This window comes from Populus trichocarpa, chromosome 19, assembly GCF_000002775.5.
Source record: "Populus trichocarpa isolate Nisqually-1 chromosome 19, P.trichocarpa_v4.1, whole genome shotgun sequence".
Taxonomy (NCBI): Eukaryota; Viridiplantae; Streptophyta; class Magnoliopsida; order Malpighiales; family Salicaceae; genus Populus; species Populus trichocarpa.
Genome location: NC_037303.2, coordinates 8,711,013 through 8,729,118, shown reverse-complemented (window position 1 = coordinate 8,729,118; position 18,106 = coordinate 8,711,013). Strand labels below are relative to the sequence as shown.

General features: G+C 34.3%; 1 protein-coding gene across 3 annotated transcripts; it reads right to left on the bottom strand.

Moving 5' to 3' along the window:
• Positions 1-1,004: 1,004 nt before the first annotated feature.
• LOC7491102 (protein EXPORTIN 1A) lies at positions 1,005-17,035 on the bottom strand. 3 transcript variants are annotated; one of them, XM_024591471.2, is made up of 32 exons: positions 16,605-17,035; positions 16,187-16,303; positions 14,600-14,692; positions 14,411-14,482; positions 13,998-14,105; positions 13,811-13,893; positions 12,822-12,960; positions 12,597-12,665; positions 12,438-12,515; positions 12,250-12,312; positions 12,119-12,163; positions 11,395-11,502; positions 11,160-11,261; positions 10,325-10,528; positions 9,679-9,738; positions 8,926-9,036; positions 8,011-8,108; positions 7,568-7,676; positions 7,284-7,349; positions 7,094-7,192; positions 6,922-7,002; positions 6,178-6,267; positions 5,204-5,289; positions 5,015-5,095; positions 4,753-4,935; positions 4,172-4,238; positions 3,267-3,377; positions 2,880-2,987; positions 2,644-2,781; positions 2,431-2,568; positions 2,229-2,333; positions 1,005-1,582 (listed from the first exon to the last, which is right to left on the bottom strand). In XM_024591471.2, the coding sequence occupies exons 1-32, from the start codon at positions 16,716-16,718 to the stop codon at positions 1,460-1,462; spliced, it is 3,249 nt and encodes a 1,082-aa protein (XP_024447239.1). In that variant the 5' UTR covers positions 16,719-17,035; the 3' UTR covers positions 1,005-1,459. The 3 variants fall into 3 exon arrangements, with proteins under 3 accessions (XP_024447239.1, XP_024447238.1, XP_002325460.2); XM_024591470.2 differs by having other exon boundaries at positions 10,325-10,552; positions 11,163-11,261; XM_002325424.4 differs by having other exon boundaries at positions 11,163-11,261; positions 16,605-17,034.
• Positions 17,036-18,106: the final 1,071 nt, after the last annotated feature.

Here is an 18,106-nt window from a genome sequence, read left to right as displayed (position 1 = left end):
TTTGCATTCTCATCGTCCGAGAACGTAGATTTGAGCTTGAAATTTTATTTTTTATTTTGGATTGATTTTGAGTTTTTGGATCGATTTTAGAATTACTTGAGACCATAAATAGATTTATTAAGATCCTAATGGTTTTTTCTAAGTGTCACTATATTATAGGGCTACAAACAACATATCATCTTTTAAAGATAAGAAATAAAAGGTGGAAGACACCCTCTGCCGTTTAATTTAAGAGGCATGATTTGTTTTGTTTTCTTTGATATTAACACATAAAAATAATGTAAAAATACTAAAGAAGTAATTTTAAACAAAAATAATTTAAAATTTCAACAAATAGAGTTTTGACCTCATTACCATTTACCTCTTATATTCACATCCTGTCATAGGCTAAAAGGAAAAATGGAAAAACCCAACACTTCCTTTTCAAAAAGAAAAAAAAAAGGAAAAGGGAGGTTCAAATCAAATGAAAGTTGGAATTTCAGTGTAAATCTTAGTCTATTCCTATACTGCCCGTAGATTCAAGAGAGGTTTGTCACGAACAATTTCGACAACAAAGGCAGGTCATTTTAAGGGTTATAGAGGTTTGGATTGACGTAAATTGATAATGTATAAAAGGAATTACAAACAGATGGTGATTTTAGGGGAGTGCACCTAGTTTACGATTTGAGAGATGCAGAGCCTAATTGAAAACACAGTCCAAATAACAGTCCTTCAAATTTTGTTAGTTCCTAAGATCCGACGTCGGATAATAAAATGTAAGCAATTCTAAAGAAGCAAGAATTAAGTTTTGAGTCTGAATTTACATGGAGTTCGAGAAACAATTCAAAGAAGAAAAGACATCCTCGTTACCATCCATCCACTGACATGGAACATATTTTTATGTTTAAAGGCCTTCGTAATGAATGACGGATGGATGACGGCAGCAGGATGGATGACGGTAACATTTTTCACATCGCAATCGAGTAAAATAAGAAGCCATATATCAAAACACAATCACAGTATACTTTTGATGAAGTCGGGAACTATAAATAAAAATCTCGAAAACAGAATTCCCAACAAAACAATTCCTGCACAACTCGCCAACATTAGCATGCACTAGGATGAATCAATCAACAATTCAGGAGTCATTTAAACAGTTTGATCCCATCCATCATCGTGAGAAGTCTCAAGCTGGATTCACAAACCGTAAAATGACTCAACATATTCCTACATCAGCCCCTAAATATTCTACACCCAGCATAGCTACTAGATATATAGGCACTATAGCCAGCTGCCAAACCTCCAAAGCAAGGCACCTTTGTGATGTACCTGGTTCAACACAAAGGAAAACTTTGGAGAATCAAGGGAAAAAAATGCTGTACCTGTTCATATCCACTGCCAGGTAAACAAATCAAGACGCCCACAGCAACTCCCCGCGAGTTGTATTCATGAAATTAGCTTCTGCTGCAAAAATAGCTCTCTAAGAATCTAACATCTCATCTTGTATTTCATTAGGGGCAATAAGCCCTGGAATGGAAAGCATTCTTTGTCGCTCCCTTTCCCTCTGAACAGCAGCCTCTTCTGCATAGAGATCTTTATTATCCTGCAGAAACAACCAAGCATTCAGATTGTACTAGACCGATATCGGTGGCAGAGGGATGGTTATGGATTGCCGGGAAATACTTTACCCTTTAGCCTATTATTTTCTAAATGGATACCCATACCCGCTTAACCCTCATCCTACACATCAACTCAGATAAATTGTTTAACTAAGTTTGACAAATTCTACTATTAGACTTTCAGGGACTTAATTGCAAAAACATTTCTTACAGGGACTAGAGAATATTTATTATATCAATTATGAGAGCAAAAAAGAATCCAAATAAGGACTAATTTGCAAGAAGAATAAAATACGGAGACAAAATAGATATTTCACTGGGCTAATATGAACATTTGCAAAAGAAATTCATTTTTTTTCTAAACTGTATTTTTAAATGAGTCAAATGGATGAACTCACCCAATCCATTTAAATTGAGGTGCTTTTGGGTCAATCCAAATAGTTACTCATTTAAATTTTATATCAGACACTTTCTGTAACCATGTCCCCTTTAAAATAGATAAGTGGGTGTGTATGGGTTTGCTAACACTAAACCATATAATTGCGCAGAGACAATCATGACCACTTGGTGCCCACAAACATCAACATCTTTTATACAATCCACTAATTTGTAGGAATAAGGAGTTTTTACCTGAGCAGAAAATTCCTTTGATTGCACGAGAAAGTCTCGAATGTGATTCTTGAATATGGACAGGTTGTTTTTTGACTCAAATAGTCCGTTAACAAATTGAGTGACCTGAAAAAGCCTTAATATTAGTGAGAACTCCAAAGGATGGCATTGGAGTAAAGACCATAATAAAGAAACAGGGAGGAAGCTAAATAAATGATCTCACCTCTGATGCAGTCATGTTAGGGAATGATGTGCCCAGAAGTTTAATGGTGTACTCACGAACAAACATAGCATTATTCAAATATGGATAAGGGACTGTTGTAGTATCCCACAGAGGCTCTGACAAAGCACCACTCTCCGCCTGAAATGTTGCATCCTCATTAACCATGGTTGGTACAGCCTAAAACTAAGAAAAAGATAACTGCAACACACATACCGAGCAAAATAAGTGTTGTAGCACCAAAACATGCAACTTAAAACCAGGTTTGTGAAATGTATCTGTCAATACAGCAAATATTTCCTGCTCAATTGTCAAAAAGTATGACCTGTAGAACTGATTACAGAACTCAGACGCCTGTCAAATTACACAGAAGAGTAAGCATCTCACATGGCATGATATTGATGATTGAACAGAATAGAGGGTTGGAGGGGGGGGGGGGGGGGGGGACACACCTGAAAGTTCTTCAGCATCTCCAACAATAGGTTTAGACCAGTCTCAGCTATATTCCTCTCTGTATGACGGAATGCCCATATAATTGAATCCATCACAAGCTTCAGTTGCTGGTATTGAACATGAGACAGAAGACTTCAATTTAATGGGGAAAAAATTGTAAAAAGGCTGCCCCTCAAGTTTAGCCTTTTTCTGACTATTATAGTCCAACTTAACTTATCAGTCCACTCCTTCAATTATTTATCCACCTCTCTGATGTAGTTTAATGAAACAAAACTGAGTGCTTCTAAGTTCTAAGATCACATTGCAAGGCTAATCTCACAAATCACTATGGAACTGAGCAACACATTAGGATCAATAGAAGAAACAAAATAAATTCAAACACCAACCTCACTAGACAAACGAATCAAGGCAGGGAAACAATGTGCAGCGATGGCACGAAGTAACGAAAAGAACTTAAGGCGATGTTCTGGATAATCCTCGAAATTTTTGGTTATCATCTGCAGCACAGAACTACTCATCTCAGTTGAACAGCTTCTAATACACAATTCCAAAAAAAATTAGCTTTAATCTTATATATTGATCTTCAATGACATGTGAAATGCTATGCCATATATACCACAGCATGAACCGATGGACCTTTCCAAGCAAGATATCAGGGGTAGAGAGGTATTTCGGGGGGAAAGTGCTAAAATGTACATAGGGTGCCTATAAGCAGCAGCATTTGATGACATGGCATCCTCCTAACTCCTAAGATATAAGCATTGCGTAGGCATAGCTACATCAATCTCCAAAAAGAAACAGGAAAAAAAAGGAGCATCATGTCAAGTGAATATCAGCAGATTGAACATAGCATCTGAACTCTGAAACAAGGATCGTTGTACTGTTGCTATACTGACTTTCCAATCAGTATCTATATAATCCTAATGAAGCAAACGTCTTGCATAAACAAATCATAAATAAAGAGAAAATTGCAGGACCGACCAGCAAATATTATACAAGGATCTATTAGTGTTGGATGCTTTTATACAACTATTGAAACACAATACGTGAACACCATGTAGAATTCCACATTCCATGCAAAAATAATAGTTTACTGGTTATCATTATTCCATCAACTATATTATCACTGGCCATTTCACAATTTCCCATTAAACATTAGGATATAATGCAAAAAATTGGTCCTCAAATGCTGTTGCAAGATGCAACGAAATGAAAGATGATGTGTTGACAGAAAATATCACATCTAGAAGCCACATAAACGAGAACAACGATTTACAACCTCCATACTTACCTCCAATGTACACTGGAAAACAGCTTCAAATATTCGAGGTACATCTTCTATCATTGCAGCTTTGTACCTTCATCCAGGATAGAAAAATATCAGAAAGAGATATCTAACAGAAAGCATAATAATTAGGAATAGAGCATTTTGCAGTGGTCTATATTGCCTCCAAGCTGCAAGCGCAGCAGAGATTATGAATATCAAGACTGATACAACAACCAAGCCTCAATCCCAAACTAGTGGGTTGGCCAAGACTGAAAAATGAAAAATAAAAAACCAATAATGTATTAATAAACAGTGATGATTAGAAGCATGTAATGCAAAAGTCTGCAACATAGGCAACTCTTACTCTATCCATTATGCATTTACAATTCGACAACTAGAGAATCTAACCCTCACCATCCACCAATGACACAACTAACTAGATGTTTGAGATCGACATTTAGTTGAGTTAATATTAATTAGTCATGCTCTATGGAACAGATTGCAGATTTAAGTACTAAATGTTGGTAGTTTCAAGAAATACTGATCTGATCTTTCACCAAAATCATTGCGCTGCAAGCAAAGAGCATTAAGAAAGTGCAACATACTTGTTTATAATTGTTGCAAAAAGTGACAAAACTTCTGATTCCCTAGCATCTGGCAAATTCCTAGCATAATCACCAAGAACAGGATCCATCATTGGGGGCACGAACTGCTTCCCAATTTGTGGTTGATCTTCGGCCTTGTCCAAAAATGTCTCGATGAGCTTAAGTGTCTCCCTCTTAACAGACCTGTTTAGTAAAATCACATTAAAAATCAGAGAAATTTTTAATTGTCCACATCTGAAACATGATCCAAATGATGACTCACCGCAAAAGTTTCACATAGGATGTTTTAGATGCATAAGGCCCTCCTTCTGCAATACTGCTTGATATAAGCTCACTGTACATTCTGCAAAAAAAAAAAAAAAGCTGATTAACTAATAAGAGCCTGCAACATCTCTGACAACCTCGAAGATGCTTCCAAAATAGCATTAGCAAATAATGGTGAAAAGCACACCTGTACACGTTAAGCATGTCCAAAAATATAAGAGAAATTTGAGATAAAAAGTATGTCCCAAGAGAATTTGCAACACTTGTATTGGTCTGCAAACAAACAAGTCGACGAGATTAGATCATCACATGGCAGTAAAATTAATAGTGAAACACCCAACAAGATCATTAAAGATAGAAAAACATTCAACCCAGTTGAGTCAAGTTTTTACCACGGTCAAAGGCTAGTGAAAACCCAGCCCTGTTTCACCTATGTTGGGTACAGGATCAAGTGAAGGTTCACCCACCCTATCTCCCAACCCATACCCAATATGATATTTTTAATATTTTTTATTTTTATTGTTGTGTTCATAAACCCTATAAAACAAACACAATTGTCCAACTACTTTTTTAACTCGATTGTACTATATAAATAGCAAAAATTCTTTTCTTTAATTTTCCTATATACATAATTATTATTACAATATTATATTGCAAAGCCTATGAAAAACAATCTAATAGTTGAAGTTTAATTTATAATTGTGAATACATGATACTAATGAAATGTTAATTAATGACTATTAATTAAAAATATGTAGAAATAGTATGCTGAAGTGCCTTTGTTTTATATATAACATCTTTCTTTCATGTAATAAGTTGGTATATGATGTACGTTGGGTAGTTGAAGCATACGGCATAAGTCATGGAACATAATTCAAGACTATATACATTATTCTAACATAAAGACAGCTTTCATGATTCATATATAGTCATATTAATCATTGGTGATGTTCAATGACATAATTCTATATTTTAAAATTGTATCTAGTATTAATATTTTGAGAGTTGACTCCAGAAAAATAAGATACCAAGTATGTCAAATTAGCAAACTATGATGTAAAGGAGAATCGTTGAGGTCATTTGAAACAACATACAATTAAAAACCCCATAGAGATATGGTTTGAGTCCACATAACATCTCGTGACGAATAAAGAGCCATACCTGCAATATATTAAGCACAGTTCTGATCACTTCTTGATCTTTCAGAAAATCTACACTTTGATGTGCCTGTCCTATAATTTCAGCCCATTTCTGCAAAACAATAGTCTTATTAGCCTCTTAGCTCTTAAATTTAAAACGAGAATGAAAATACTAAAATAAAACTGATTCTGTATAGTCCCCATGGTTGAGACATGGCAAGTAAACTGAAGAGATACTCCTCTCTGACTGTATCCAGGCTTCAATTTTGTTTGGTCCTAAAATATGTCTAGTAAAAGAGTTGATCGTTCTACTCTCCAACAAAAACCATCACTAAAAACTACATCTCAAACATAATGGTTGCTCTTAAAAAAGGGAACAGTTTTGAAAAGCATCAGAAGACACTTGATCTTCAAAAAAACCAAATGCCAATAAAATATCAAATTTTGATTGATTAAATGGTTGCAAAATATTAACCTAAAATTTGTTTCAATATTTTTGTGGCAAGATTTTAAATAGAAAATAATTGCAATCAAACTAAGAAAACAGGAGAGAAAGTAGGGTTGTAATTTAATAAGGAGCTTTCATATTATAGTGAGGGATTTATTACTGAATGTATAGGGCCCAATCATTAATCATAGGTGGTAACAATCTAGCAAAACCTAGGGATCTATCTTTTTCTCAATAGAATTTATGCTTGAGCTACTTTAAACCGTATAGATTTCTTTTACAAAATTGGGATGGAGAGGGGGAAGGGGGGAGAGAGACCTGGTTAGGGAGATCCATCAACCTCTGCATGTATTCATCTCTCTTCTGTAGATCAGATTCTGCTTGAATCATATGGCCAACCTGTAGCAAAAAAAAGAAAAAGAAAAACAAGGGTCATAAACTTCACAAATTGGTGTCAATAACTTAATCCTCAGAAGTTATGGTGGCATACAGATTCATAAAATGTATGTATCTGATGTGGCTCGAGATCAGCAACAGTTGTTGGAAGGCCAGATAGAAGTTCAGATACAAATGGCTCACTTTCTCCAACCTAAAAACCAGATAAGCATCTTCTCAATGAATTTTTGATGCATCACAATTACAACCCAGAAGGCTAAGTGCCTTTGGAAAATAGAGGTCACCTGTACAATAACAAATTTCCGCTTGCATTTCTGGACAATTTTCAAGAATGTGTCACAGGCCATGTCCTGGAAAATTTCAAGATGCATGTTACAGTCAAGCTATACAAGAAAAGGACCAGATATAACATATACAACACAACACTAAATTGTATAACTGCTAAGTACTCACAAAAACTCAGGAGCTTATGTAACACTAACACATGCGATTCAAAAATGATAAAATGTCTCAGAATATGCAGCTTGTCTAGACAATAATATAAATATCATAGAGCAACAAAAATGACCTGAACTCCAGGATGAGTTTCATGCATAAATTCGAACAATTTATTGACAACAGTTTTCAGGAACTTCCAGTGAGCTCTGAGAAATCTTGGGTACTGGCCAACGACATACCTGCAATCAGAGCAAGTTTGAAACAAGAGAATATGAATTGTGCATACTTATACAACCATATCCCCAACAAATTTACTTAAAGCTTCCAGCTATCAGTCTCAAAGGGCACATCCCTAGTAATAAAACAAGTATGAGTAGTCAATATTAAATAGACCGTAGAGAAGTTCTCTCTGTTACTCTATCCCTATTTGTTCCCTTCTTCTTTTTTTGTGGTGGAGAAACAATCAGAATGTAGAGCGCCCAAATTGGTAATAACTGTTAAGTGAAAAAGATCCGAGGCTTCTAACTCAGAAAAAGACGCTTTCAAACCCCTTTTGAAATCATAAATTCTTACATGATGTTACTCGCAATAACAGCTTTGTTATCCTTCCCTTTCGTGATTTCACATAAATTCAGCAAATCACGAATGACCATCACAAGAAATCGGTTTTCCTGCCACAGAACAGAGATGTTGAAAATGTCAAGAAATGTATTATTGAGAAGCAAGTGATCTTGCAACAAATGAGTAAACATTAGCCAATTAAGAAATCCTTGAAATCTGAAATGGATGGGTTATATAAAAATACATCAATGAAGAATTGAGCTCCCCTTATCATCAAGTTGTTGGGTATTAAGACAAGTATAATATCAACCCATTTACAGGAAGTGGAAACTGGGAGAAAAGGTAAAAGAAGAGTTGACAAAGATACAGATCAGAGTAGAAAGAAAGATTCATCAACAAGGATGGAACTAAATTCTTAGAAAAGCAAAACAAAAGTCACCAGTAAGTTTTTAAATACTAAACTAAAATTAGAACAGCTGACCTGACATCCTAACAAGCTAATTACCTAATTGCAATAATTAACTTTATGAGCATGGAAATGGAGCACCCTCTTTCATACATATGACATCCCAAAACATCAGGAAATGGACAAAAGACAATTGGTTTCCATTGAAGAATTTAACAAGTCATGAAATGATTTAAGATCCTCTAATATCGCAAGAAAGTGAAAACAGAGTTCTTTTGACATTTACCAGTATATCATCATCAAGAAGTTATTAGCAAATAAGAAATTAGAATTCCATCACTTTCCTATCAGGTCTGGGATAGAAAACAATGCATGCTCATGCCAGAAAATTTTCATTTGTGCCCACTACAAAATTTTATAGAAAAATACAGATCAAACGTGAATAGATAAACTTTCCTATTTCATTTGTAAGAGGATATTTCAGCAAACTAAGGCTCCATTGGTCCAGAAAAGGTAGTTACCTGTTCCTCCATCATGGAACCAGAAATGGATCCAATTGCCCAGCATAAAGTGTTTAAGTTGTTCCAGTTCCAATCTTCACCGCTCAGTTGTTTACTTAATTTCTTCAACATCTGTGTTGCACCAAAAAGGGAAGGCAGCAACATCCATTTTAAGATATCAAACTCCATCACGCAAAAGAGAAGCGAACTAAACACCAACATACATTCACTAGAGATATATTCATTCTTTCATCTGTCTTGTTTAATATTCATAATAGAGAGATTAAGAGGCAAAAAACTAAAGCAAGGAACCTAATATGATCATGAAAGTTAGCAATAAACTAGCAACAAATAAACAGGAAAAACCATGGCAGAAGAGAATGAGGGCAATCAAAAAAAAAAATAGCAAAGAAAGTTGTCTTCTTACAAAGCAAAGCACTTCAAAAGGTTAACCAATATACACAGTAAATATTTTAACAAATCAAAGCTCTAAAGAAAGATAAACAAAGAAAGGAAGTGACTTAGACAAATCTTTTTTGTCGATAACCTCGGACCAATCAATCGAATATTGATTACTTAGTTTGAAGGTTTTATTGAATCATCATGGTTCTAGTATGAATCTGAGGTTTTCAATCAATTTATAGGATCTTAAAATGCATTTATTAATCGCACATATGGATCTACAGCTATAGACTACAAACAAGATAAGTGATAACTGCAAGGACAAAATTCCTAGAATAAATTATAGTAAATGAGTTCAGTGACGGCTCTTACCTGCTTTTCAGTATCCTCATGATCAAGATGTGACAAATAGATTAATGTTTCTCTCATAATCTGCATAATTGCATTCAAATTAACCATTGAAACTGGTAACATAAAATATCCAGAAACAGAGAATTAATTCCAATGCATTAATCCTACTAAGACATTAGATCTCCAAATCAAAAACATACTGATATTGAAAAGCAGTTTGAATTTGATATCCAGCCCATTAACAGATAATGGGCCTAGCCTTGGTCAGTGTTAAAGCAAGTGTTAGAACTAACAACTATATATACTTTGAACTCCAGTATTCAAAAAATTCAAAGTACAACACAAAATGATGCACGTTATATAAAACTAACAGTATTTACATCAGTACAAATATAAACCAACCTTTCTCCACATGTAAAATGAAGCTAAGCCTACAAATAATGCCATATGCCCCTCAAGTACCTTAATTATCCATGGTTTAATCACAGAGATCAGAGTTTCATTTTGAAAAATTCAAACCAATCACCAGTATAATCGACATTCTATTTGAGCTAGCATGAGGCCCTAAAGAAGCATAAATTAATTTCACAAAAATACTCCATATCCATATTCAAAGGCCAATATGAAATGATTACACAAAAGCTTCAGCCAAGTAAGGATATATCACCTTATATTGAACAAGAACATCATTGTCCTTCATGGTTTCACGAACAATATTACCATTTTCATCTTCAACTATCAGAACCTCCTCGGGTTTAGCCATGCGACAGATCATAAGCATTCTCAATTTGGACATTGGAGCAGCATAAAGCTGCCTCCTCTGCAAAATTTGTGACCCTAAACCATCAACCATGCCATGTAGCAAAGGCATCTGCAGATTCCGAGAATTCAGAGTCTGGGATAATTAATCTCCATTCAAATAATGGAAGTACTCTAAAATAATGAAACAAGAAACTTGTAGCCACTCCATACCAAAGAAAATGCAAAATTTCTAATATTTGCACATGAATGTGTCTATGTAAAATGAGAAAACAGTGAACTACAAGAAGCAGATAAGATTGGCCACCAATACAAGAAGAATGCAAGACCTCAAACAAAAAACACAACAAAGATTTCAATGAACTAAAACATTGTCATGCTTCTCATTGGATATTTACCCACACTTTTTAAGTAAACAATTTTTTTCTCAAATGGGAAAAAGTGTTTTGAGAAAGGGAGGAGAAATACATAGCAAAGGATATCCAGCAAGAAAAAAAAAAGGACAATCCAATCTCTCCATTAAAGAGACTCCTAGAAAAATTACAGCTACTGCAGTGTTGTCTGGATCATGGTGTATCACAAGCAAGAGATAAAAAGGGATTTAATCCTATGTATCGTTCTAAAGCAACAAAAAACAGAAGTCACAATTAGTATAAAGAAGAAAAATAATGCAGCAAAATGATGCATTAGCTGACCACCACATTAATCCACTTTACAACCACCATCTGGTAATAAATACATTCTACCTGCAATCCCATCATGTTTACAGTGGCTGCAGGAGTGTCCAAATTATGGTGTGGCTCAAAAAGCTCCAAAACCAAGGAGTTCCAATAGTCCAAGCAAACCTGCAAATCATACAAGGCAGCAAAATTAGTCATGTTATAGGATTTAGAATTACAAAATAATTCACATATATATACGTACATTCTACACATACATAGAGAAAGATGAGGAAAGTGAGAGAAGGAAAATAACCACCTTAAAAACCTCAGTGTCATCAACAAATGAGATATTAATTAGATACTCAAGACCCATTAGCAGAGCAGATATATTCTCCTGAGAAGACTCCAGCACCCGAATATGAGACTGCAAAGAGATGAAGGTATCTGTAACATCATTTTTCAACAAAGAAAAACATGCAATCTTGCGACAATGCCAAGAGGCCTCAGTGCAAAAAAACAGAGACAGCACAAATATCTCATACCGGGCAGAAAAATTCTACTAGATGGATCTAATTTTCAAATTCACCATGATCTGAAATTGCAGTCATCAACAGTAAAGCTCAAAACATTCCAACATTAAAAAGCACTGAGCCCACAGACAATATTAATCTGTTTTTTTTAAAATGAGAGCACATTGATTTTTTTTGGCTTGCTCTATGAAACGCGACAGAGATTACTCAATTCAACAGAACAGCAGTTGGAAACCATTTGGAATCATTTATATGCCCAATTTGTCTTATCTTGTCCATATTCTCTGTGAGAGGTTCAGAAACTATATATCTTGTAAATTTAACCTTACACAAGCAGAAGTCTTCCACTGACTCATTGTCCATTTATTCCATTCTATTCAAAACAAAACACATTGCTAACCAGCACTGAAATCTAAGAGTAATTATATCTAACATAAGTGTATTAAAACTAGGTTAATCCCTCAAGAATTTATTAGAAGAATTATTAGCTCGCTGAGAAATGAATATTACCTTGTAAAACGAAGTGAAAAACAGTGCCAGATTCTGAATGAATGCCTAAACATGCAACAAAAGAGTAGAGCAAATTAGTGTTGGGCATTAATCCTTAATAGAACAGAATGCATTTTATTGCCAACACAGACTTGTTCTTCACTAGATCCATTTGCATAAGCCTCTGGGATCTTGGTGGTTGATGGAAGAATGGCCTGTAAAAGGATAGCAAGAAGAAAGAAGAAATAACAGTAGCTTAGAAACAGAATTATATAAATTCATAAGCATATTCCAATTGTGTCGGAGTTCCCATATCTGAACCTACAATGCTCCACTGTACCTGTAACTGGACCATGAAAAAATTATACATCTTAATGTACTGCATGTTATAGAAATCCCCAAAATTAAGAGCCGCAACCTGTAAATTTAAGAAAAAAAACCAATCAACACGTAATGGTTCAAGAGAAAACATTTTTCTTTCAAAACATTAACAGCATACCTCTGTCAAACACTGAAGGGTAAGGTTCCGATAAGATGGCATGGGAAAAAATTTCAGAAGTGTTTCAAGCTGTAAGGCATAGCAGGAAAACATGTGATGTAAGCACATACCATGAGAACATCCCTTAACAACTATAATAACTAATGCAAGTTGACACCTAAAGTCAATTGTTACTCTACCAACAACTATTTCTGTCTGAAAGCTATTTGATAAGATTTTACATACCAGGGGAGATTCAAAAATATAGCCCAGGGGAATCCAAGAAAGAAAAGCATGCAAGGTGGACAATGTTGCTTGAATAAGCTCGGTTCTTTGGGAGGCTGATAGGACATATAAGCATAACTCATGGATGAGTTGAAACTCACTGTAAACAACAAAAGACAACCCTTGGTGAAACACATACATAGCATCAAAAAAGCAGATGGTATGATAACGGAGAAGAGGTTTAGAAGTATTGCTGCAGTTGCATATAACATAACATGTCAGATGAAGTCCAGGCAACACTAGCACCAAGAATAGTGAGGTGGCAGAATCTAAAGAATCATTACGGAGTTAAATTATTGACAACATATTTGCCAATAAGCTAACAGACAAGAATCAAGAAGGAAAACAAAACACAAAAATCAAATAAGTAGCTAGAATCCCTACAGATCTCAGCAGCTCTTGTTGCCAATATTAACTGCCTTGGTGTGCACGCACATGCACACATATATTTATATAAAGAAGCTTAGAGGGAGCCTTTTGTTTAGGGCAGACATGTGGAATAAGAACCATCTCCCTTTGGTTTGGCATATAGAATATTTAAGTGTTCATTGTATTCTATTTTCTTGGAATTATTATTAAAAAAATTGACAGAGATGCTTAGTGGGAGTTTTTTAAGTAGAGAATTTCAATTATATGTCCTTCAGCATTATATTACATGAATAATATGTATAGTTCATTAAAAGGTTTTTCACATAAAAAAATAATGTCTCATTGAATTATTGACGCTGTGATTTATAAATTTTTTACAATAGTTTCCATTAGAAAATATCCATGGATTTTAGTTCTGCTAAGTGATAGATTTCTGAAACTTGTACGTGATGACCCAATTGAAAAACAAACCGCACAAGAGCAACTAGTTTTATATTTGACTGTGTCCAGTAACTTAACAATTCCACAAACAAATAGACAACCCTACTACCATCTAGAAATGTAAAGCCCAAAGCAGTCACCTGTTTAATGATTGTTTAAGCTCTTTGATCTTCTGTTGAGTCATCTCTCCTCGTGAGAAATCAAAAACTTCTTCACTTAGAAGCTGACAGAATAGCTTACATTAGCTACATATGGAAAAACCGAGAATCTTTCAAATGTGTGTACACACACACACACATATATATATAGAGATAGAGAGAGACTTACTTTCAATATAACCATGCAATTCTCACATATAGTTTCACTAGTTTTTGCCGCTGCAACAAGATCAGGAATAAAGCTTCGCCACCTAGCTGGCCACTCATGCTTGAGAATCTACATGGGATCAGTACCATAATTATTCATGTTATAATATATGTTCGAATAAAACAAACTAAAACTTACATTAATTGACACAAAATATAAAAAGAACTCTTAAAATTTCAATCTAAAAAACAACTGAGACAAACATTTCTTGAATTCAATGACAACTGGAAAGATCACACTTGAGAGATTAATTATAAATAAAAAGCAATCCCAGCATAAGTGTTTCCGATTGTCATAGATATAATGCATGACACAAGATAGGATATCCAAAAAACCAAAACTAACTCGTCCATGGATTCTTATTCAAATCATACCTGGACCAAAGTAACATTGAGCTTGTTTACATACAGCCTTTCCATTCGAAAAGACGCCTCGTTACTTGAAAGCTATTTAAGAGATCCAAAATGGTTAAATTATATAACAGGTAAAGGTAAGTTCAAGATATGAAAGAAAATTAGCGAAGCTCACTTCCCTCCAAACCCACAACTTTTAGAAGTAGCTACCTGTACAATGACTTCTGAAATATAATTTTTCATTCCATCTCGTTGTTCAACAGGCAATGCATTCCATCTATATTTTATAACACCCTCTAGGACCTGCACAAAAATTAAAACATGTCCAAAAACAGCTGCTCAGTCACTGATTCTCCAATGAACTAAATCATCAGCCAGTTAATTGCCCATGCCACAAAAGTAAATCCATCTGTCCACTTCTTGGACAAGACTTACAGAAAATACACAGCAAGTAATCTCTTGTAAAATCATCACCAAGATGGGAGTAAACAAAAATTAATAAATAAACAACTCCATAATGTATGTGTTCATTGCATAAATTACGGAACTCTCCGTTCATGTGAAAAGGGTAGCTGTAGACTTATTTTAGAAAAGAGAAAAAGAAGAGTCGAAGCAAAATGAACATATATTCTCCCTAACTTCTATTGCAGAGGAAGGAAAAACGTTATTTAATGTCAAACTTGAGCCTTGATTAACATCATTAATTTGTGCCTTCTCCCTTGAGAGTAATGAGCTTCCTATACATTTTCTAGACATCACCTTTGCAGTCTATCAGCTTCCTGTATATTTTGAAGACATCAGCCTTTAAATCCTTCATTTTATTAATGCAACCAATAAAATACTCCTGTGGGTTAATGCCAAAATAAAAGATTATTCATATATTTCTTTTCATTACTTCTAGCCATACCCAAACAATTTCATATTTTAGTAGATCATCTGATGTGTAAGCAATGGATGAACATCCATAATTCAGACCCTGAGAAGGCATAAGGAGTCATCTACAAACATTTTATCAAGTCTACGCTCTGCATAGTCCATTCACCCTCTGATAGGGTATACGAGGCCACCCTCCTATACCCTTGCATGGTCTTGGTGCATATACTAGCACCGCACCCTTGCATGGCCTTGGTGCATATACCAGCACCTGGGCATATATCCAGGAATGCAATGCCATTGACATTGGCCTTGAAATGTTTTTATTCCCATGACATGTCTGAAAGATTTTTCATCATCATGCAAATGGCTAAAAGAACCTTCTACTCAATTCATATAAGCATGTATAACAATCAAGCAAGTGCAATATCTTTGGAGGAATGATTGAAATGAGAACAGGATTAGGCCCAAATCTCAAGGTAGCAAATGACTCTCTTCTTCAATTGCACACTGAGCCGCACAAGTCTCTTTCAAATGATTGGAAACATCATTTCCTATTACTGCAATGCTGGATTAAAGATTGATAATACTGCATAAGTGAGTTTTTATTGGGAAGTGCCATTAGGCTCTTTACTAGATCTCAAAACCTGGTATAAAAAAAAGACTAGCCTTTGTAAAACACAAACTACCATAATATTTGATGAATCACAACAGATGAATGTCGCAGTAAACTAGATTAAACAAGTTTGTGCGTGTGTTTTCTAGAGCTTTCAGAATTCATGCCTACAGCTAGATGTCAAATTATGACTATAAGCATCTGCAACAACAAACCATAAATGATGACTTGCTTCATAGCTTCGAGGGGGGGATCATCCTAAGCAATAATAATAAAAAAGTATTTTAATGGACTATGTGACAACTAACCTGCAAGGCAAAGAACTTGGTGTTTAGGTTCTTTGTATTTTGTAGAATGTGCACCACTTGAAGCCACATATCTGGATTGCTTTGCAAGTCCTGCAAAATGCGATCGGCAGCTGCCCTCTGTAAACAATAAAAAAACAAGATGCCCAATTAGAAGACGTCCAGTAAACAATGGGAAACCCTAACCCCCAGTGCAATAGACGCTCAGAAAAACAAGAAAAATTATATTGCCAGATTTCAAATTCACCCATATCTGAAATAAAATCTAATAAACTTACATTCAATAATAATAATAATATATTACTGCCTCACTGCTAACAACTAGTAATCAACACTCTTAATAAACCCTAACCCTTGGATTGAAGAAGAGCGGAATTGTTATATAAGCTTAGCATTTGAAATGGAATAAAGAAAGCCTGACCTCTTCTTTAGATCCAGTGCCATAGAAGGCAGCAACAGTAGCATCAAGTAAAGGAACATCAATCGCCTGACTTAAATCCCTAAATTTCTCTGCCGCCATAACCAAAGAAGTCATTACTACTGATTTTAAACCCACACAAAACCCTAGCTGCTTCCACTACTACTACCACCAAACCCTAAGAGAGAGATTAAACGAAAAGGCGAAGCTTCTAGAGAGAGAAAAAAAAAGAGAAAGAAGGGAGCGGGGAAGGGTTTTATGTTTGTTGTAGTGAGCAAACAGTTTAGAGAGAGAAATCAGAGAGAGAAGGAATAACTTATATTTATATATACGCACGAAAGACTGCTTGAATTTTAAGCAGAGAGGGAGAGTGATAGACTTTGAATTCTTGGCCTTTTTTTCCTCATTTAATTCACTAATTCATCACGTTACGGTACGAGGAGCGGGGGGGGTGATTGGGCCTTCTTTGGCTGGTTTTAATGAAATAGGGTTTTCATTGTGAATATTGGATTATTTTATTTATGGAGTTAATTTCAAATTATTTCTATCATGTTTCTCCTAAGGTTCCGCCTTAAGTTTTAATTGTACATTAATGTTTCCCAATATTTGAACCCAGCTAATGGAAAACAGCTTTTTCGATCTCTAGATTTTTAAAATTTCATAAAATATAATTAGATAAAATTAGAATTTTTTTTATCTAAATGATATCACGTGCATTATTTGTATTTAAAAAAATAAAATAAAAATGTAAATTTATCTTTTTAATTTTAAAATTTTATGTTATTATGCGTTCCCAAAAAATTTAATTTTTTTTTGCTAAAATTTAATATGGTTTGTACATTTTGAATCGTTTTGATATGCTGATATCAAAAATAATTTTTAAAAAATAAAAAAAAATCATTGGCATGCATTTTGACACAAAAAATTATTTGAAAAGCAACCGCTACCACACTGCCAAACACTCTCTAACCAACCAACATATTCCATAAAACCAACATGATGTGATATAAATTTTAACTAATTAAATTAAATTATCATAATAGTTTTTTTTTTCTAAAAAGTAGAAAGTGCATTAAAAACATTAACACTTATACTACTTTACTAGTCATATTTGGAAAGAAAACGAGTAAATTAGTATTATTTAATTATTTTCATAACTACGTAATCTTTGTTTGTCTCTATGCATTGAATTTTTATCTTTTTTGCTTTCGAATAAGCTCCATGTTTAGTTTATGTTTAGTTATCACGTGATAAGAAAGAAGTTTTAAGCTAAATGTAATTGAATTGATTTTATCATAGAATGATGCTATAATAGTTTCAATACCAAAAGATCGATTAAAAATTTTATTGGATGAGACTTTAAGTAAAGATGTTTAAGGATTTAATTAATGAACTTCTTTAAAATATATGAACTAAAATAGATTTTAAAAAAATATCAAAGAATAAAGAACAAGTCTTGATTAATTTGATTTATATTCAAAAAAGACTTGTAAAAAGCGTCAAAA

Bases quoted from the DNA above. Each gene is read 5' to 3' on its own strand.
- LOC7491102 (XM_024591470.2), bottom strand. From the start codon at position 16,718: ATGACTTCTTTGGTTATGGCGGCAGAGAAATTTAGGGATTTAAGTCAG. The intron at 14,483-14,599 runs GTAGCTACTTCT...TCTCTTAAATAG, and splicing joins TTTCAGAAGTCATTGTACAG to CTTTCAAGTAACGAGGCGTC. The intron at 11,503-12,118 runs GTAATATTCATT...ATCTCTTTGCAG, and splicing joins TTTTCACTTCGTTTTACAAG to TCTCATATTCGGGTGCTGGA.